The sequence below is a fragment of the Vidua chalybeata genome, chromosome 8 (genome assembly GCF_026979565.1).
Source record: "Vidua chalybeata isolate OUT-0048 chromosome 8, bVidCha1 merged haplotype, whole genome shotgun sequence".
NCBI lineage: Eukaryota > Metazoa > Chordata > Aves > Passeriformes > Viduidae > Vidua > Vidua chalybeata.
In genome coordinates this window covers 30,221,439-30,243,611 of record NC_071537.1, presented here as the reverse complement: position 1 = coordinate 30,243,611, position 22,173 = coordinate 30,221,439, and the positions used below count along the sequence as shown (strand labels likewise).

The window sequence follows — 22,173 nt, the reverse complement described above, 5'->3', positions numbered from 1 at the left end:
GTGCTTTCTCTTGCAGGTGGAAGGGAAATTTAAATATTTAATTGGACTTCTGTAAGAATTAAAGACTTGGAATTTGTCCATACTGCTTGTCAGGCTTGAGCTATGCACAAACACGAGCCAGGCAAACCTTCCAATGCAGCATTCATTGTTGCCAATGGTATACCTTAGTATTTACATTCATGCCTTTATTTCTGTTCAGTGTTGAATGCTGTTTGGGAAGGTAGACTTGAAACATCAGAGTAAAGTTCTCTAGAAAAAGCCTTGAAGTACTAATCACTGGGACTTGTTTATTTTTTTCCTTTCTTCCTCTCCACACATTGAAATGTAGCTGACCTTTGTCTCAGCTCATTTCTTCAATGAGATTGTACTGGAAGGCCAGCTGATAGATGGATTAAATAAGAAATCACTGATCACAGTTGGTAGGTTTATGTGGTGCTGTTCTGAGAACTTACTAAATGCTGCCTGGGTATTTAAAGAAATATGGAAAGATGCTAATTCTGGGAGGCAAGAATAAAAGAAACCTTGTCAGAATTGATAATGGCAATACTTTTGCCTGTCTGTCAAATAATCCTGAATATGCTTGCATTTCTAGAATAAGGGAATTGTCACCATACCAGAAATGTTGAGGTATTGCACACATACAGGATGAACAGCAGTGAATTGAAAAGAAATACAAACAGGGTATCTTGGGGCTGTTTGGATGCTTCCCCTTTGTTTTCTGGGGATGAAGCACTCAAGTGGAAAAACCAATGCAGCTGTACAAGGAAGTAGCTGTTGCCATCTTGAAGTTTGTTCTTTTAGTCTGTGAGAGTCTGATTAAGAGACCTCTAAGATCTTTCAGCCATTGGGTTGCAGGGGGTGGATCTCTAATTCTTGGAGTTGGTCACTAATAGGTTGTGAGTATAATTTGGTATACTAAGCAGAAGTTATACTCATTCAAAAAATGTCTTAAAAGATTTTAATGATTTCAGGTTGTGCCATAGCTAGAGTGTATGTCAGCTGTGGTGAACCTCTTGGATGTTGGTTAACTTGTCACTTGAGTAATTAATTGGCCCTGTAGAGTCTCTGTGGATTACTGGTCAAATGATGATGCCAGAGCATTGATGAGATCTGGCATTTGCAAGCTTGGATATGGTGAAACTTTTTCCTTGCAATAAACATGGATTTATTGCATTTGTGCATCTGTTGTAAAAATATTCTTTGTACTGTATGCACCGTACAGAGTGATAATTTAATTTCCTGATCTGTGTAAGCAGATGATGTTACACTAATCCCATTTTGTCTCCAGTGAAATAAGAGGCACCATGTGTATGATGGCAGTTTGGCTGTATCTGTTGGTGTTTGTGTTGCAAGCAAGTGTTCTGCCTTCTGCCCAGCTGTTGGACATGCAATGTGGACTTTCTCTTAGTTTCCTTGGTAGTTTGGGGACTTTGGCTTCTGTTTCTTTTTCCTTTCCCATTCTGCTCTCTTGTCTTCTGGAGGAGTAAATTGCTCTAATTGTTACTTTATATGACATGCTTGATTAACTTTACAGACTGCTGCTGTTGCTGACAGTTTAACTAGGAATCGAAGTGTTTGTGTGCTCACAGATCAGAGTGTAGTTATGCTTTCTAAATTGATTTCATTTTGATACTTCAATTAAGCTTTCTTATAACTGAGTATTTATGTCCTTGCAAGCGAGGAGGGAGTATCACAAGTGTTACATGCAAGAATATTTAATGAAATAAAACCCATTAAATTAGCTGGCTGCCTAGTATGCTTCTCAAAATTTTCAAGAAGGTATGAAACTAAAGTGCAAAAGTCCTGCAGGCATCTCTGAAATAAAAACATCTTGGCAGCTCTAGTTAAGAGTATTGTGTACCAGTCTTTAGCTTTAATTTAATTTTGCACTAGAATAACAAAGAATATAAAACGATATGAATGCAGTTAAAGACTATAAAATAGAATGTCAGTACCACTAGAATGTCAGGAAATGGTAATGCTTTTTTAACTCAGCAGAATAATACTACCCTGCCACACTTTGTAGTTCTATGCATTGCAGTGAAATCTTAAGGACTACTAAGTTAAAGCAGAGAGTTTCATTGGTATTTTAGGATGGGGGAAGAATGTAATCATCGCAAAACAACTGGAATACTAAAACCATAAACTTCCTAATAGTATTTTACATAGACAATTGCATAGCAATTTTTAACAGAAATTTTGAGGAAAAGTGGAATTACCTGTGTCTGTTATTAAAGTCTGCATTTCTGTCTGTGCAATTAATTATGGTAAGCACAATGAATGATATTTTAAACGTCTAAAGGTTGTTCTGTAAGTCTTTGTCATTTTGTTCACGTGTCAGTGTTTTCCCAGCCCCCAGTCTTCCCCCAGTAAAATGCTCCCTTTGATTCTAAAAGAGTGACTTGACTTCAGTCTTTATGTAGTTCTCTTCTGGCAATTTCTTTGGTTTGACCCATCTTTCACACTTCATGTAGGCAGCATTCTCATCCGGTGTTCATGCAAAAGGAAATCTTTAAGGAATGAATCTGTGTTAAATAAAGTAGACTTCTAACGGTCAGAGGGTCAGATTGACTGGCATGTGATAGCTGTTTTATGCATTCTGCAGCTACAAAGCAACTGGAGAATGCAGAGCTGATTCAAATGGATTTACAGCTGCTTTACCTCACTCAGGGCAACAAGACCTGCAGTTTATTTTCATTCTTGATACTTTATGAATTCCTGAATTTTCTCTTCCTTATTCCCCCCCACCCCCCCTTCAAATACATATCTATTTCCCCTTTCTGTGTGTCCATCTTGTTGACGATTTCAGATGCAGCAGCTCTGAGGATGTTTAGGACTGAGATTAATTTTTAGCATAAGAATCCTAAAAGTGCATTTCCCTCCATTGTGCCTGCAACTTCTCATTTTTCAGTCTGACTGAAGTCACAACTGCCTGAACAAAGATGGTCACTACTTGCCTTCTGTTTTTGCTACTGGGAATGAAGCCAATTGCCCCCAGGGGAGAAAGTGGCTTCCTATCAGTAGGGATATAGATGATGACTTTGAAAAAGGATGAAAGCAAAGTAAGTTATTCTTTGCTGAGAGGCAGCCTATGGCATCCATCCTTTTGAGAGTGTAAGTAAATGGCAGCTGTTGTGGAAAAAGGGCAGTTGTTTTAAAAGGTTCTCTGGAGAGCATTATTCTTCATTCTCTCAAGAGCCATGGGAGAAAATTACTGATAAATCTAAGATTTTCTCTATTTCACTTAATAAACTGTAAGATACTAATCTTAAATATACATGCATGGAGATGATTTGGGGAGCAATTCTGGTAGCACATATATAAAGAACTTTTTATATCCTTTGAACTAGTGAACTTCTGCAAAATTCTTTTTAAAAAATCCATTCAGTACAGAATGAATAAGTGCTGTAATTCTGTAGGGGATAGCCATAGTTATGCATGACTTAGGTGCTTTAAATCTTAGATTTAAGTACCGAACCTCCTTCCCACCTACTTTATGCCTGGATAGTGGATATCTAATGGTGACCTACTTGAGCTTTCCTTGGGTTAGCTATTGACTACACAGCTCTTGTGGAAGCAGCATTTAGGCAGCTTCCCCCCCCCCCCCGCCCCCACCTTTTCTCTCTCTTTAATTGAGGTGCAAGGTTACATTGTGACTTAGGCGTGTCACTGAGGGTTGTTACTGACTACTAAAATAATTTGCTTCTCAGTGGATTCTCTAGGAGCAGCGTGAGTGAGTCGCATGAGAGTGAAGCAGAGCAGGCTGACGAGTCTGTGTGCACTGCAGTGCAGAGCAGATGTACTTGAGCTGGATTTAAGCTGTCGTAGCCACGGTAACACAGAGTTCAAAGTAAATGCTTTGGCAGTTGGCCTGCACTCATAAAACTGGTCTTTACAGGTCCTCTAGCTCTCCTCTAACATCCTTCTTCCTCTTTTGTTGGATAATGTCCAAGCTGTACACTCAATCAGTAAAGGTAGTGTAGGTGCACTCTACATGGGCAGTTTACATTTATCAGGCTTTACTGCTTTGTGGTGTAATACCGTGTCATCAGAAAGTCCCTGGAAACTGGCACCCTCTCTGTGGTAGAGTTGGACATTCATGTCCTGGAAAAATGGAGGAATGAACCCTCTTCAGTATCTTCTCCAAAAGTAAGTTTCGCTAACTGTTATTAATACAGTTCAATTTCAGAAGCGAGAGTTAAGCATGCCTTGTCCTGCCTTCTGTAGAAGTGTAAGTAATAGGAATGCCAGACCAATATTGTTCCACACACATGTGTGTGGAGATGTGAACTAATGTAAGTACTTTGGGTTCATGTGTGTATACATTCTATGTTCCCATCTGGCCAGGCTGCTTCTTGAGTACAATGTTTTTTAAAATAAAATCTATTCTCAAGTATATCAGTGCAGTTGCTAATGCTTACATATAAAAGCATCCAAATTCTGCAAGCTGTCACTGATCTGTGGTCCTTACAAAGATTTGCCTTTGGTATGTGTATTGCTGCATCTTCCCTTACGGGTGATAACACTGCTAAATATCATTTGAATAAATCCCTTTATAATGGGGACTTGTACAAGTCTGCTGAAAGAAACACAAAGCATGACAGAGACTTATTGGTCCTTGTGCTCTTCTCTGAAGCATCTCACACAGATGTTTGTTCATTTTCTTGGCTTCTCTTGAATGGAGTATTGGTTCAATGGTTGAAAGTCAGGAGACAGCTGGATACTGATAGGCCTTTCTGGGGCTGCCTTCTATTTTTTGAAATGTAACAGAACTCTGTACCACTAAGTGTCCCACAAAAATGGGATCAACCCTGACACTAGCAGCTAGATCAGACAGGAAACACTCAGGAAAAAAGGTTGCTCAAAGGAGCTGAATGCATTTTTCAAAGAATAAGTGGAAGTAATACAGAGAAATAACTGTCTCCTTGAAATATTCTGATGTCCTACTGCTGTTCAGCTTTAATAAGGCAATGATAAAAAAACCCAGACCAACTAACAGAGAGTCCTTTATCTGAGAGATGTATTTAAATTCAATTTAAATAATTTCATTTTTGTGTCTTGGATAATACCAAGTTTTATCATACCATTAAAACTTTCTGGGAGGTGTCTGTAGAAGCAGCCTGTACTTCCATTGTTTTGCTGTTTGTGCTGTTGAACAGCCCTTTCCAGTGAGCCTGGTTTTGCTGTGAGAGTGCTGCTCCCTTTTCCCATGCCCCACTCTGTGTCTGCTGCACAGCCCTCTCCTTTCACACAGGACCACATCTTCTCCCACCCACGATGCTCCTGATTCCTGGCATGGGGCTTCTGTTGGGCTTTACCAAGGGAGCGCTCCCTCTGTAAAGGAGTGTGGTGCCCCTCTGGCACTGGCCTTTGGACCATTTGGTAGGTCTGTCCCAGTTGTGACAAGGAGGACTGGGGGTCAGGAGCTAACTGAGCACCACTTGGCTTATTTTAGAAAAAAATTCTAAATTTGTAGTTTGAAGATCACTTAGTGACACATAATTAACATAAAATAATGCCCTGAATTCTGTCAGATTGCTTTGTTACTGGCCCTTCTCTTCTGTGTGCAGAAGGCTTTACTTGTAAATCAGTGCCAGATTATCCATATATAAATAACGTTTTATGTGTAAAAATAGAACAAGCTCAGCTTTTCAGCAGTGTTAGAATGGATCACTTATTTCTTCTGTGTGGACTCTTGCTAAAGTACTGGTTTTATGACATGTGATAAGCTGTTGAAATAAAAAGCATGTTGTTTTTAGCAGGAGCCTACAATTCCCTAATCTGCTAGCATATTTGGATTATATTTCTGAGGTTGCTTAGTAAGGATTTTAGAGCAGAACTTAATGATTTCAGACTGTTTTTTAACTTTGAGATCTGTTTTTTAGAACTTGGTTGGGAGGGTATTGTTGAAGTTACTGAGTTGAAACAAAGGCACCAATTATGTCAATGTTGAGTTTTCTGAAACTTTGTTTTTATGTTGATTAACATTTAAGTAAAGCCCCCCTTTTCCCCCCCTCCATAGTGTTTCTCTGTATGTGGTATCAGCTGCCCGCTATTTAACAATGTGGAAAAATGGGCTGGCATTAAGTAACTCTGTTCTGCTCTAAAAAGCAAAACCAGAATAAATCTTAGCAGCCACTGCCAGGTAGACAAGTACTGTGTGGTGATGGGAGTGAGGACTTTGCTGGTAGTGTTTTGGAAGATTTCAGGCTGAGTTTCTTTGCTTATGTAAAACAGTGGTCTTTGTTTGGCACTTCCAATGGCGCTGGGACTGTTGTGTAGCTTCATTGATTGGTTCCATGCAGTGGAAATCTGACCTTTAGCAGATGTTTGAGAAATTGCCAGCATTTAGAGTGATCAGCAGACTAGACAGTTTTTTCCTTATGTTGATGAGAACCTCCATTAGATTAGTAATGTGTGCGTGACAATGTTGAGCTTTTAAATGATTAGAAAACTTTTTGAAACAAGGCAGATTTTCCTGCAGTATAGAGCTGCATCAAGTAATTTATTTTCTTATATGCATCATTTTGCTAATTGGTTAGCTAATGGAAATATTTTGATAATGTAAGTGGTGTGGGTTTTTTCTTTTTGTAGCAAAGACATTTGGATTTTAAGTTTTAGTTTGTCTGTATTTTTCTTAAAAGGTCAGTTTTAGCATGCTATTATAGCACCAGTTTGGGATAAATACTTTCAAAGAAAAAAGAACAAGCTTAAATGGGCTGGGGAGGGGGAGGCAGCAGTGAAACATATCCCATCTGGAGCATTTGGCTTGGAACAGGATGTTGCATGACTCCATGTGAAGTCTGCTCTCACGAACAGTATCCTAAGCAATGTAGGAGATTCAGCTGCTTAGTGGTGGGAGTTCAGCATGAAACGAGGCCTGTTTTCTCAAACTCCAACGGTTAGAACTACAGGAAAGAGGTGGGACTTAATAAGAGATTTATGTGTTGAATAACTCAACAACACCAGCAGTTGCCAGATTAAACCCTTTCCTGCAGGTGCTGGCTTTCCTCAGACCTCTACAATTGTTTTTCAGTGTGATGCATGTGGAAAGAATAATTATTTAAAGGATTAGAGGCTTAAAATTAGAACAATACAATTACTAAGTTGTCTAGTTCTGGTTGTAAATTAAAAAATCAAATAATTGCAAGAGAACCTATCTTGTCTTGGCATTAGATATCCTATATACATGTGTGCTTTTAAAAAGATTTTGACTGGGTGAAGTTTCTAAGTGTTTTTATCATTTTGGGTGCAGAAAACATGTTAAGGAAATAGACTGTATTGAGAGCAAGGGGGTAGTTTTGACAACCAGTCCTGCTATTGTGGACTCTTGGATAAAATGTATCCAATGCATCCTGTGAAAATATGTTGTGGGTTTTTTTGTGTTGTTGTGTTTTTTTGTTTTTTTTTTTCCACGAGTATTAGGAGGGAAGGGATGTGATGGTAAGAGAAGACACATACATTACAAAGCCTGGAAATCTTTGCCCTTTTCTCTCAGTGCTCAAGAACACTTAATTTTTTCAGTGCTATGGAACTTGTCAGGTATGTCTCTTTATTTTATGATTCCCATGAAATTCTGCCAAAATTCCTTGGCAGCTCATTTTATCTAATAATCTATATACCAAATCAGATGAAGTTTTTTTGGGCTATAACTAATATTCTGATTCCTTTTTATAAGCAAAACTAGCAAAGCTGTCCTTGCTTATATGCAGCACATTTAATGTTGCTTCTGAGTCTTGTTTATTCAGCCTTCATTTCCTGATCTAAACATGAGGTAGTGGGAGATGGTAGAACTGAACTGATTCCCTGAGTGGATGAAATATTTGTTTGTCTGGTTCATCGGTGATGATCTCCTTCCCACCCTGAGAGGGAGGCTTAAGAAAATAGGTTTTAGCTGTGTTATTCCATTTTTTTTTTTTTAATGCAATGACTGGGGAGTAAATGCTCTTGATCTTACTGGTTTTGAGGGAAGTGAAATGCATGGGAGAAAAGCCTCGCTTCTTTTCCCCCTTGGCCATCTCCATGCAGTTAATTTTCATAGATGCACTGTATAAAAATACTGGTATATGTGCTTGTCTGAAATGCTGGCAACTGTTGTCTATTCAAAGTGTATCAAAGTTGCAAGATTGAAGGTCTTGGCTGTGCTTAAAACTCTTCATAATTATATGTGAGTTTTGTATCACAGTGACATAACTGAACCAAAAAGCTGTAAGGAATTCAGTAATGAACATTACTTTCAAAGGCATTTATTGCATATTCTTTTAATTTATTGCAGTATTAATGTTTTGTTGACTGCAGGAGACAGACCTCTCTGTCTTGCATTTTTGTCTTGATTGCTGAATGGACTTTTTCACATGAGTATTGTTCCTTTCTTATGCACAGTAAGTTGATTGCAGCAGAAGGTATATTTTGCATACAATTCACAAGGAAATGAGACTGACAGAAATAACATCCAGATTTTAAACAATTTATAGAGAGAAGCGGAAGGCGTTTTGTAAAGCAAGGTAGAAACCTCAGTTGTCATTCCCTGATATGTTTTGAAAACAGATGAACTTCTTTATCACTATCAGTGAAAACTGCAGTTATCTGCTACCACAAATAGTTCTGCAGCTGATGACTGTAGTTGAAAATACCATCTTCGAGTGTGCTCATTTTCCTGAAGGGAACACTCGAGTCCCTTAACTTGAACAGTAATTTTATTGCTCATTCCCTAGGGGAATGGGAATGAGTGTGATGTGACTATGCTCTGGCTTCTCTTGCACTGATTTATCATAATACAGTAAAATTGTCGAATTCTTCACTGCAGGAAGGCTCGGGTTGCTTCAGTTACCTCTGGAGGTCATGAAGGCCCTACCTAATTTCCTGATGTCTTTGCAAAAGACTTGTTTGTATTCTGTGTGACTGTAGGTACACAATCAATTGCAGTTTGTGGGATGGTTTTGTTTTCAAGATATTTTCTGACTCGGAGAGCTTGGAATAGATAAAGTTGTGCTAACATTTGTTACAATAAAGGACTTGGTTACATTCGTACATTTTTTTTTAAAGATTGAATGTAAGTGATTACTGGAATTCAAGGAGCTCCTCAGAAAATAAACTTGCGAAGAGAGATGGGAGCTGAAAACTTGAGGGGAGTTGTCCTGCTTTCTTTGTGTAAAGAAATGGTTGATTCAGGGGATACAAAAAAAACTATAACTTAATTTTAAATTAGCAAGATTATAGTGGGGCAATAAAGGGGAGAAAAGAGGAAGTAAAGAGTACTAGTCCTCATTTTGTGGTACATTTATTGTGTGAATAATTTCTAGCATTAAAGCTGTCTTGGACATATAGTAAACCTTGTTTTGTTTCAGAAACTTGAACAGATGGTGAGAAAATTATGTACAGTTCTGAATTAATAGTTTTTTAATATCTTCTCTGCAGCATTTTCGATTGCAGGGAGGACTTTTTTTTTTAAACCCAGTCACAGCCCTTATAGTTACAGTCAATAAAATCATTGTGCATAAACAAACTTTAAAAAAAAATTATCATCACAATCTTCTTTAAAATGCTGTTTATTCAGAAATATTATCCTTACTGTTGTGACACGGAGTGTCTGACTTTTTCAGTATTAAGTTACCCAGAGATGGCTAATGCAGTAATTAAGGTGATTAATTGGGTTCATTAGGCAGCTTATGATATGTACTCATTGCCAGTATTTTGTTCTTATGTCTTTACTTCTGGCCTTAAGCATGAAGGGTTTGACTGTGTTGTCTGTGGGATCTGTTGGTCTTATCAATGGATCTATTGTTCTGCCTTTGAAAAGATCTTTGAAAGGAATTACTAGGAGAACTGAAAATGCATAATATTTCCTTGCCTTCACTTTTTTGTGTTGAAGTACACTGGATATTTCTAGGACAATTTCTAATTTACAAACGTTATTCTGAAAGCTTTAAAACAATCATGCAATTAAGTTAAAAATCAAACATTTCTCTGTAGTTTGGACAATTGTGGTACTGAAATAAGTTAGTTAATACTCAAGACATAAAAGGTTAAATGACCTCACATTTTTGAGAAATTTTATTGAAGGACAAAAAGTGATGTTGGATGACAGAACAAAAGTCTCTCTTCTGAAAAACACTAGTAGACAAACACATTGAAAAAAATTTTCATGTCTATATCGTGAGTGATTTCTGTAACTTTAAGTACTTTTCACCCCTGTTTTCCTGAAGCTTTTCCACATCAGTAATTCTGTTTATTTGAAGCCATTCCTCCTGTGCTGTAGCCTTAGCAGCTGCAACAACAAAGTGGGAATTGTTCAGAGGAGCTGGTTGTCTTTGTAGTTCTATCATCCAGCACGATTTGTCTTGTAACACCTCAGCTGCACCTGAAAACCCACTGGCATTCAATCTGCAATACGTTCAGTGTCATGTAATCATCTCAGTTCCCAAAAAATCTGTGTCAGAAGAGGCAACACTGGGCTGAAGTGATTGTACCCTTGGTCTAGAGGATGGGTGTGAAGCACAGACATTGAGACTTGCTTGCTGTTATGGAGTGAGGGCAGAACCTCCCAAATCAGTATCAGTGACTGAAGTTTTTGACTTGAGTATTTATTTTAAAATCAAAAAGCCAAACACAAGCAAATTACTATTAAAAGGCTTGAAATACAATGACAAAAGAGAAGTGCTTTATTAATTTGGGACCAGACTGTCCACATTGCTAATGTCTTCATTCTGATGTAAACTATCTCCTTAAGATTGTGAAATGGAAAAGATGATTTCCTAAATTACTTATCATGCTTCTGTATTTCTGTATAGTTCACCTATTATTTATAGAAGTGTTATTTTTTTTTTGCTCAGACATTGAGATACCTGTGACTCAGGAGTGGCCATTACAGCAAAGATGAGATTGTGGATGTGGATTAAGACAGTCCAAAACCCCAGGAAGCAGTGGTTACATTTCCTTTCCTGCTCCCAAAATGTTGCTTAAATTTGGCAGGCTGTTTCCTATGTCATGTTTGCTCACATGTGCCACCAGTCCTGCTCTTAATCTCCTCTGGCCTTTTAGTAATAGTTGGAGATCTCAGTTCAGAGTTGACTTTGATCCCAGTTTGTGGAGATTTATGCACTGGTGAACTATGAACTGTAATGACCCAGTTCTTCTCTGTAAAGTCTAGCCTTGCAGTTTGGTGTCAGATGGAAACATAAAGGAAGATCATATAGTCCTTAAACGTCCATATATTCAATCCTTTGAAGGTTCAACCTCTTGAGTACAGATCTTTCTTTTCTGTTTTATGCTGCACTTAACCTATAGGAAAGAAGTAGACCTGGATAAGTTTTGTTTACGAATCTTTTGTTAGCAAGCGTGTTCAAGTTTTTAGTTACATCAGAAAAATTATATGGGAGTCTTTTTGAGTGAGTGATGACTTTCCAGTGTGAAGAACTAGACAAGTGTGAAGGAAACAGAGATGTAGTATTGAAAGATGACTTGTAGAGGAAGTTGAAACTCAGAGGCTGGAGTGGTAACATGAAGTTGACTCTTAAACAACAAAACAGTAATTCAGCTTGTGAGATAGCACTGAATGCAGTCACAACACTGCAAGAGAAGACTTTAATAATTCAGATTTCAAAATAATTAGAACTTGAACAAAACAGTCAAAGTCAAATATCTCTGAATCTTAGCTAGGTAGAACTTAGAAACTGTTCATCTTTATTGTTCTGCTTAGAGGTGGTTTTGTCAGGACCAAGAGAAACCAGGAACAGTTTGAAGTGTGGTTATAGGTAGCATGTGAATTGGAGGAAAGAGGACAGCAAATTACTGATAAAACTGTAACATGTTCTTCTCCAATAAGAGATAAAGCTTTAAAGTAATTGATATGGTACACTAACTTCCCTACTCAAATATTCTAGTCCTCTTATAATGGAAAAAAGGCCTGGAAAAGATCTCCAAAGATTTTAGCAGATGATCAATGAAGTAGATAAATATTTCACTAACATTTTGTCTTGCTTCAGAAGATTATGATTATTGTTACTATTACTGCTATTTTCTCATCTGCTTGCTGAGATTTGTTTGGTTGGCTTGCTGCCTAAGGTTAACAGTCTTGGCTACAAGAGCAAGTACTGTGTTGTTGTCCAAATACAGAAAATTACCATTTTGTAATTGACAATAATTTATAAAAATGTCAATATAATGTCTCTTTGGTTGCTCAATTTTTCTCTTGGTTTCCTGGTTACTCTTGGAATAGTCCTCCATAGTTCTCTTGATTCCTGTAAGATGACCAAAGAAAGCAATGAATTGAGTGAGTCTGTCTGCTGGAATTTTTGCTGTTGATATGAGCTAGGCCTTGAGAAAATGTCTCCAGTACAAACAAAATCTACCAGCCAGCTTCCTCTGTGATTTGTCACTATGCTAAGGATTTGCTGGTGTCTTTTTGATATCTCTGGCTTTATCTGACAAAAAGGAAGCTGTTTGTGAGCCCACTCCTGATTTGTTTGGCTTGCTGTCTGGAGAATGATGTGGGCATGCAGAGCAGCTGAGAGGGACTTGGTCTTTCCTAGCTTGGATTCCAAAGTTTGAATATCAAAAGTTCATCTCAAAACCTTGCTTTTCTTTTATAGGGTCTCTTCTGTTTCACTTCAAATAAAGATCTGCTGTTCCAAAGTACAGTGTTGAATCAGTGTCTGCACTGCAGATTTGGGAGGACACCACTTGTTCTAGCAACACATCAATCAGGTTGAATCTGTCTGGGTAGATACTGCTAAGTACTTGTAGGTTCTTAGGGTCAGTCTTTGAGCCTTGGAAGGACGGCTGTTTTGGCTCCTCACCTGTTGAAGATGGCTGATTGGATTGTGTTGGTAGAAATAGAGAAAATCCTGTGCTTTTAGCACTTCTCTTGATTCCCTTTAGGAGTGCTTCAGGTTTGGGCTATTCAGCTGGGGTGAGACCTCAGAAAAACTCAAGTAACTGTAACTCCCTGCTCAGGTCCTGATCATCTCCAAAGTGCCAGCTTAGTGAATTTAGACTCTCAGGAGGACTGAAGCTGAGCTGTTTCCCCATGAGTGGCTTTGCAGCCATATCTTACCAGCTAAAGGAACAGCCAGGTTGTTTGGTTAAGTTTCTTGCCTCATGAGAGGCAGATTTGTTTCTGTCTCAGGTTGGGGATGAGGAACAATAGCACTTGGTGACTTCTGAGTAGGAGGTGACCTATTCCTTTCACCATTCACTTTAATTTAGCTTCCTATAGTGCATGGTGATTGCTGATGACCTGGTGGACAAGCTTTGTCTTCATTAGTAAGTCATTACATTGTAAAAATTGACTTAAATCCATTAATATCTAGTATTTTAAATAGTCTGATAGTTATTTTTTGTTGGTTTTAGTCACATCTTCAAATGACAGATATATACAGTTTAAAATCAGCATAATCTTTTATAAATTGAAACTTAGCAATAATGGTTCCTTATTAAATGACAAGTGTTGGTTTTTTTAGTGTGATATTACGAATGTTAGTATTAGCAGAGATTAGTGTTTTAGATGACTTGTTAATTAAAGTTTTTAAATTGGCTTTTAGTTTACCTTATTAAAAATCACATCTGATTTGAAAACAAAAATCTATTTTTAAATTTAATGTGTGGGCTTTCTATAGTATGTGTGCTTCTTAACTACCATTTTTAGACATGATCATTTAGAAATTTAGGTATAGTAAAAGTTTCCTGTGTTGTGTAATAGTGAAAATAATTTGAAAGGCTTTTTCAAGCCTGGAGGGCCAGGAGATTTTTGTGTGATGTGCATACTTTACCTAGTTATAATTCAATAGGCTATGATTTCTTAAAATAGTAAGTCACGTCTATTTCTCACTTGGGATAAGTAATTCAGTAAATTTCTGGAATGTAAAACATCTTTCAAATGGGGCTACTTTACTTTGGTTTCTTTGTAAGTCCAGTAGAGTCATGATAAAATTTCTGGTTTGTGAATTTGGAAAAAGATTTGCAAAATAGGTGTGCCAAATAATTTAAACACAGTGATTTAAGTAGCTTTTAAAGTAAAACTTGGCCCTCCTGTAGATTATCTTTTTATCAGAGGAGAGGGAAGTCTTTTTTTGAGAAATTAATTTAAAACTCACATGAGAAGTATGGGATTTTTTCCCCCTTTCATTTCATTGGAGATCATGTTTTCTCCCTTCATCTTTCTGTTCAGAATGTGCATTTTAAATTGTGGAATGAAAGTCACATGCTTGTGTTGGATGGTTTTCTTTATTTTCAAGGATGGTACTGGGGCCTGCAAGTAGGATGCTTTTTTATTCTGTCATCTTCTCTGCAATCTCTACTTCGTGCTCTACGTGAGGTGCTGGTTGCTTAGCAATCCAAGCTACAGACTGCAGCAGGCTGTTGCAATAGTACTGGTATTTTTCTTCAGTTTTGCAACCATATTTTTGCTGCATTTTTCTGCAGAGACTAGTTTATTGTCAGTGTTCAAGCATGCATTTTGGAGAATGCAGAATTAAGGTTTGAAAATTAACCATAAACTGTACATGTTGATCATTTCTTACCCTGTAATGTACCTTGAGACTACTGTTTTCTGGAAAGAAATATTTGGGGTTTTTTTTGAGGCCTCTCTGTATTTGTAGGATATTTATGTTTTAAGGCTTAATATAAGGAAGCTACCTGGAAAATCTATGTTTACTGGAGCATGGATTTGCTACATCTGGCCCTGTTCCCTTCTGCACATGGCATATATTTGAGATGCCTTCCAGTGAGTCTGTACCTCTGCTTTACTCAGGAGCCTGTTGAGAGAGCAGGCTTGGCTTGGCCTCAGCTTGAGTGTGTCTGTCACTGTGTGACTCAAGCAATGACACAGGCTCCTCTCTAGTTTTATACATTTTGAGTAGATGATCCTGAGGCTGCAGATTTTATTCTTCCCTCAGTAATGAGAAAAGTGTTTTTGGAGGGGTTGTCTCCTTGCATTTCAGAGGAGCTGTAGCTGGATGCTGTTATGTGTGGGAGGAAGTAAGTCTTGGTGCTTTCCTGATGGACAGACCTAGAATCATTTTGTAAAAAAAAGAAAAAAAAAAAAAAAAAAAAGAGGGGGTTTCCAAGCAGCTGTGAATCCTGAAGCAACAGAGATGTAATACTCTGCAGATAATGAGCCATGCTTTTTTTGTACCCTTCAAATTTCCAACTTACGATTGAGGACTGCTGCTGCTAAACTACACCTCTTCCATTTTCTTTTGAATAAACAGAGAATTTAAGTCTTCAGAATTATCAGTGTGCTGTTTCATGGTAGTAGGGTATATCAAAACAGGATTTAATCTTTGAGGAATTGTCCCTTTGGTTTCCACAGCTCATCTGAAAGTAGCAGGACTTTCTCTTCTCATTTAATAGAAATTAAATCTTCCACCCTTAAATTTGTTACTACTTGCAAACTCCACAAATAATCAAAACAGATGTGCAGATTTAAATATTTGTTCAAACCCCATTTAATGTTTTAAGAGCTGAAATAACATAAAATAACTCACACTACTAATTTGTCCCATGTTTTAAGGAGCTTTGTGTTCATGTCTGTAAAACATCTGATTCTACAGCTTTTTTTCCTAGTGATTGAGAGTTAGAAGCAGGGCTCTTGCATTTTAGAGACAAGCTGTTATGTTCCTTAAGTTGTGGAATACCAGTTTTGTCAAGAACATTTTCAGGTCTTCTAGAGACTTTCTGTGGTATTGTGGGTATCTACTCACCCTGGCTAAAAAATACACCATACATTTAGTACTTTTTATCAAAATGAGGTACTTGACTGCAAATATAAGTGTATGAACACATCTGATCTGCAGTAAAAATGCTGGCTTATTTTTAAGAATACATGGAGGCAGTAAACCCCATCTTTTAATACTAAAATACTTGCTAGTTAAAGACCAATCTATTGCTATTATTTCAGTTGTTTCAGTTGCTTTTAGGCTATATGAGGAATGCCAATGTACTTCAAAATGCTTTTTATGAGCTCTTTTTGTTGTAGAGTGGCTGTGAAATGCTAACGTGAAAGACTGAGGAAATTTTGGTAACAAAAAGCAACATTGAAGCCCTTTATTAAAGAAAAATCCTGACTGCTGCCTTTGGTTGCTATTTGACCACTTTTCCATGTGGAAATGGGTAGCACTTGCTTACCAGAGTAATAATTTTCCTGTGTTAAACTATTTTGCTTTATAGTAACTTGTGCTTTGATTGCATTTGATTAGGTTAAGATATATTTAGAAACACTTGACTGCTGGGTAATGCCATCTCCATAAAAGAAACAATTTGTAAAAACCTGAGAAGTCGAGGATATTTGGAACAGGATGGGAAGATGAAGTTTTACTTTTTACTGAAGTTTTTACTGTCTGCATTCCCTATGTACTTACAACTAGCCTTAGTTTATACCAGCTAGATGTTTGGTAATCACATCCATCTCCATCAAGAGATGGACAAGTTTTCCAGAGTCTAGTGTAGTTTGTTTTAATTTTCGACTGTGTGCTATGCTGAGAAAGCACACCAGAGCTGAGCGAGGCGTCAGAGTTTTCCAAGGTTCAGAACTCCAGAAACATTCCTGGCAATTTCAAACCCCCCATCACTGCCATAGGTGATTCAGTGTGCTGTCCCTGGACTCGCTGCCTTCCTCCCCCTCTGTGGCAGCAGCAGGACTGCTGCCTGCTCCCTTGGCTGCCTGGGTTTTCTTGCCTGCAGGTAGATTTTCTTTCAAAAACAAGAAACTCACAGAACCCTTGTTAATGGGCCAAGAATAAGCCTTTCCTAAACATCCCATAGAATGCTTACTCCCCAGAACGAAAATTTGCAGGTTGCACTTAACATTGGGGGAATATGGAAAGGGAAGAATTAATTTGGACTTGTATTTTGAATTTTGCCATAACATCTTGTAATGTAGTTTCTGGTTCTTTAAGTTACTCTATATAACTTGGAGGTGTCAAATAGAAAATTTTTGTTTTCCTTTGATGATTGATTGTAAAAGCAAAACACGCCTCCTGTTGGAAAAATACTCTATTTATTGCCACTGTGTTTTTAAGTAAATTTCTGTTAATTTACATACAAGGTTTACATTTGTGTATTCACTTGACCATACATCACAAGGTTGGAAAATTGACAGCTACTTTTTGAATCTTGATTACATGCTAAGAGGTCTAGGTCTATCTTAAGTTGCATAACTAAGACGTTTGAATTGCACAGATAATTTTTAGTATCTGAGTCTGGAGTTCTCAACACTTACAAATTGCTTATAAAGTATATATGTGTAATAATTTTACATGGCATAATATTCTATCTGTTCTGATATTAAAGTGTTATGAGTGAAACCCAGTGAGATGCACTCTGAGGCTCACCTTGAAGTCAGTAGCCAAACTGGAGTTGAAGAAAGACTAATATTGTACAGAAGTAGTGTTTTCTTGGCCCTATTGAAATCATCTTCAGAGAGGTTGCTTGGGGTTTTTTTCTTCCTAGAATTAAATAGTTTGCTAACAATCATTAGGTGATAAAGTGGAAGCTCTACTCTCTTCCCTTAGGACAGCAAACAGAACTTGGATAACAAGGCACTCAGGTAATTTTAAAAAAGTGGATGATGCACGGACTATGCTGTTTAACATTTTAAGTTAATTTTTTTGGAAGTCAGCATTGCTTTCATTCTAAAGGGTTTCAGAATTTGGTCAGGCATATTTATTTGGAGCAGAAGTGACTGGAAAACTCTCAATCACAGTGCTGCATGTAGAGAATTTCACCATGGTTGTTGTGTTTGGGCTTTGAAATAACAATATTTTGTTGCAATTGCTTGGCTGACTTCATTGGAAATAAATTTGTTGTCTTGCTTTACTTGGAAAAGCTTGCTAAAGCTTATGCTGCTTCCTGTTGGAAAATAGCAATGAGTTACAAAATTAGCACATTAATGCCAATTATAAATATAATATCATCCCAGTGGGAATTTCTCCTTTTTATTCAAGAGAATGCATACGTGGTGAGAAGACTTCAGCTACTCTGGGAACACAAACATTTAATATCTATTCACAAATAGCTGACAAGGCAAGGAAGCAAAATTTGGCTGAAAAATCTCAAAACCAACATTCATTCTTAGGGAGGCAAATGTCATAAAGTTTCTTGCTGTATAGCATTCTGTCAGTGGAGCAAAAAAGATTCAATATTTTTAGGCTTTGCACTCCTTAGAGGGTCTAACTTTGGCTCTATATTTTATTTTGTTGGCGTAGGTTGCTGGATTGCTTCCTTTCCTCATCTTTTTCCCTTTTTACTCCCTTTCATAAATTGTGCTGTTTGAGATAGTGCTCGCCTCTGTGTGGGAGGTCAGCGTGCAGAGAAAGGGGAAGCCTCTATTCTTCAGAGGCTTTACTGTTGCCTTAGAAAAATTAATTTCCCAGCCAAACAGAGAATGGGCAATGACTGGGTGCTTCATTTTCTCTCTTGCTTCTGCTTTTCAAAAATAAACTTTAAAAAGCCAGCAGATAGTTAATAGGCTTGGCATGGAAATGTGAAAGTGGTGGAAGCTGGCAGAAGTGATTCCCAAGTATTGTGTGTATGGAACTAGAGGGGGAATATGGTGCCCTGAGCAATGGCAGACTGGCTCTGTGCCATGCTCCATTCTCCACTTTTCTTGGAACTGCTCCTTTGAAGATCTAATTATATGGTGCCAGGAGACTCTGCAGATAGCTCAGCAGTAACTCCCACTGTCACTGTACCGCGTTTTGGTTTATTTGGGGTGCAAAACTTGCACACAAACACTAGATTGTATCACAGCTATCCACAAGTTTTGGCCAGTGTCCAGAAGACACAGTATGTTTTAGTGTGGCTGTTTCTAAACTGCTAAACTCGACTTTAGACTTATCTGTGTTTTTCAAAAATATTTATTCACTTGATTCCCCTTGCCTCCTATTTTTTTTAAATCTGCTGCTGTGTGAGGTCTGGTGCTTAACCTCTTAACACCTTGCTACAGACTACCCAGGTGAAGTGTCTTTGCAGATACTAAAACAAAATTATTTGACCAGTCTGAAATACTTGAGTGAAATTTGCAGGAGGAAGGTGAATTTTAGAGAATGCTTTTTAAAATGTGGTGGTATTGTTTCTTGTTTGTTTTTTTGAACTGAATTGCAGGAGGAAACTGAGCTGCTTCTGTGAGCTCCTGTGTGTTTGACTTGCTTGTTAGTAGCAAGGTCTGCAGGCTCAGGATGTCCTTTCTGGTGCTGTTCCAATTGACTTCTTTTTTCCTCAAAACCATTTCTTTGGTTGATTTGTATTACATGACATGTATTTGAACTGAAAATGAGAAGTATTTGTAAAACTTAGTGATTATGTAGATAGCTGTATGTATTACTTGAATGCTACTATGACATACTTAGTGTAATGCTTTTTCTTCATGATATAAGACACCCAATGTTAGTGGTAATATTTTAGTAAATGTCTCTTCTCTTCACCACAAATGCACTGCCAAGAAAACTGTCTTCTGTGGTGTAGGAACTGAATGTTTACTTTCAAAGCCATAGCATTAAAATGGGTAATAAAAAAAGACCTTGCATTAAATTTTTAGTGTATGCATAGAAGAGTGTGTGTAGATGAACATGTTCTGTGTATATGCAATAATGTATGTCCTTTCCTTTCTTAAATTTCCCCAGGTATATGTGGAATTTGATGACCTTGAATGGGAAAAGCGAGAATGGGTTAAAGTTTATGAAGATTTTGCAGCCTTCTTGGTGGAGTACCAGCTGGTCTGGGCAAAAAGAAAGGACCCAAGCCAGACTCAGGGATCAAAGATCAAACAAATTCAATGGCCTGCATTGGTAAGATACTTTAACAATTGCATTTACTAAAGCATTTAATTCTCTTTAATTCTGTCCTTAAGAAACTGTCTAGGTTACTCCTGTGGTGATGGGAAGTGGTGAGCATGGAGGGGAAGAAGGGTAAGAAAAGGACAAAAAAAATCTAGTAAAGCGTGTTGGAAGGGTGGAGTGATGTGACAATAGTCACTCATTTTCCTTTTGAATCAACTTAAAGCACTGCAAAAGTGATCTCTGAGTGACACAATAGGATTAATGTCACTTTACATAGTCAAACCTCTTACAAATATAAATTTACTGGTAACACATCTTACTGCTCTGGGGAGGATTGAAATTAAGGTGAAAAATAAACCCTTAAGCTTGTGATACCCTCAGCTTCCACAAAGAAGGTATCTGAAATTCAGGTCAGAGTTCAGAAAGATGAGAAAAGATGAATCAAGTAAGTGGTAATTGTTTGCCTGGTTTATGAGGTGATACTTGTGACTCTATTCTTTCTGGATTGGTGCCCAAGCTTTTAAAGCTGTTGAGATAACTGCTAGGAGGCTGTGTGCATTTGTGACATGCCTTTAGATATATCTGATGAGATAATCTAAAAAGCAATAAACATATGTGTCTTTTTTCTCCAAAGAAACTAGTAGTGCTATCAAAGTCTTCAGAAGAGCTCAAATAGATGTGAGCTTTTGGGAACCTGCTGTATTGGATGGTTTTGCTTTGTATACAGTTGGGGAAGATTCCTCACAGACTGGTGGGTGAAAGGGGCCTCCAACAAATTTTTGAAAATGATGAAGGGAAGTCTTAGGTATATTTGATAGTAAGCTTAATATCTGTAAGTCCACTCTTGTTTTTTTTGATATTTATAGTCATAATGAATTTAGATGGTGATAATTTTTTCCTCTGGCTTTTGCTGTATCTGTTTCCTTTCATATTCTTGTCTCTGAGCACCTGATGGATTTCTTGGAATGCTATTGTGGGATAATTTTTTTGAAGCTGAGGTGGGAACACTCATGCTGAAGGTCATGAAGCAGTCTGGTCCAAAAAGTCATTGATGATTTTGGATTGACTTACTCCTCTTCAGTTAATATTCCTACTTGACTCAGCTTGTCTGTTTGTGCTAATGTACTTGAGAAAAGCAAGCTAACTTTCTGGATGTACAGGCTGAGTCATATATTTGCTTGTACAGGCAAGTTAGTATATCCTTGAGCAAGAAGTTTTAGTTTTAGGGAGCCATGTTATTTGCTTTTTGAAGCCACCCATCTCTCCTTGATTGAGATGGGTATTTTAAAATCTGTTAAAAACTTAGCTTAGTATCTAAGTACTCTGCTATTTTACATGCTTTTAATCTCACCCTCTAGGATAGAGATCCTTCTTGGGTCTAGAGGGGGTGTATTTCTATAAAGTATTCTAGTCTGGCTGCTGATCCTGTCCACAAGTTGAAAGTATGTATTTGCTAATGTGTGAAAGTGTTTTGGTTGAACCTTTCTCCTAGCAGACACTTACAGCAAACTTGTGCTAGTCCAGCAAAAGGCAAAAACTTTTTTTTCTTCCATCTGTATCTTATAAATTCCTTAATTTTTTATAATGTTTGCACTCTTGAGGCAACTGATAGACATGAGAAGGAAGATTTTCAAAATATCTTCCTTCTGCTTTTACAGTTAAAAAATTGAAATCATATAGTCTGAAGTGAGGCTCAAATAGCTTGTCAGGTCAGTTTTCAGATGTTAAGGATGAGAAATTCTCAGCATTTATACTTGGCCTGCGTACAGATGTTCTAGCAATTGTTTCCTGAGTCAAACCCTGTAGTCATCCATTCCAGAAAAAACATATTTGAGGGAAAGTGCAGATACAGGATATTAGCTGTAGTCAGAGCAGAGTCCTTCCAGAGACCTCCCAAGGTTTTGCTGTGTATCAATAGCAGCTCTGAGCACACCATGGCATGGGGGACAGTGAGGGTGCTCAAACAGGCATAGAACTTTTGGGTTTTGTCACCAGATTATCAAAACATGTGGTGCATTGGAGTGGATGAGCTTTGTGAAGGTTTGTGTGGTGTGTTTTGGTTGTGGGGGGGCTTTTTCTTTGTTTATTTTCCAAAAGAAGACTCACTAAAAATAAGAAAGCATGAAAAAGGTGGTAAAAAAATTATTTGTAAAACAGCAGTAGGAATATTTGCACTTTTATGTGAAATCTTAAGTGTGGATGTGGTAATACACATATTTTTAAAAAGCTGAATATTGATGTAACCTTTAAAGGAAAAGTCTCAAACATTCCCATGCATGTGAACAATATTGGAAAAAAAATCATACAAAAAAAAGTTTTTGGTTCAGCTTTATTTTGGATGCTGACGTAAATGCAGCAAAGCAATATTTTAGGAAATTTTATGTGGTATTTCTCTAGG

General features: G+C 37.6%; 1 protein-coding gene across 2 annotated transcripts in view; it reads left to right on the top strand.

Annotated features, from left to right (window-relative positions):
* JMJD1C (jumonji domain containing 1C) overlaps nt 1-22,173 on the top strand; it is a 158,356-nt gene that overhangs the window by 30,932 nt on the left and 105,251 nt on the right. For both annotated transcript variants that reach the window (XM_053949642.1, XM_053949641.1), the window contains exon 2: nt 19,620-19,784. In XM_053949642.1, the coding sequence (XP_053805617.1) occupies nt 19,620-19,784 (165 nt within the window). The remainder of the gene's footprint in view (nt 1-19,619; nt 19,785-22,173) is intronic.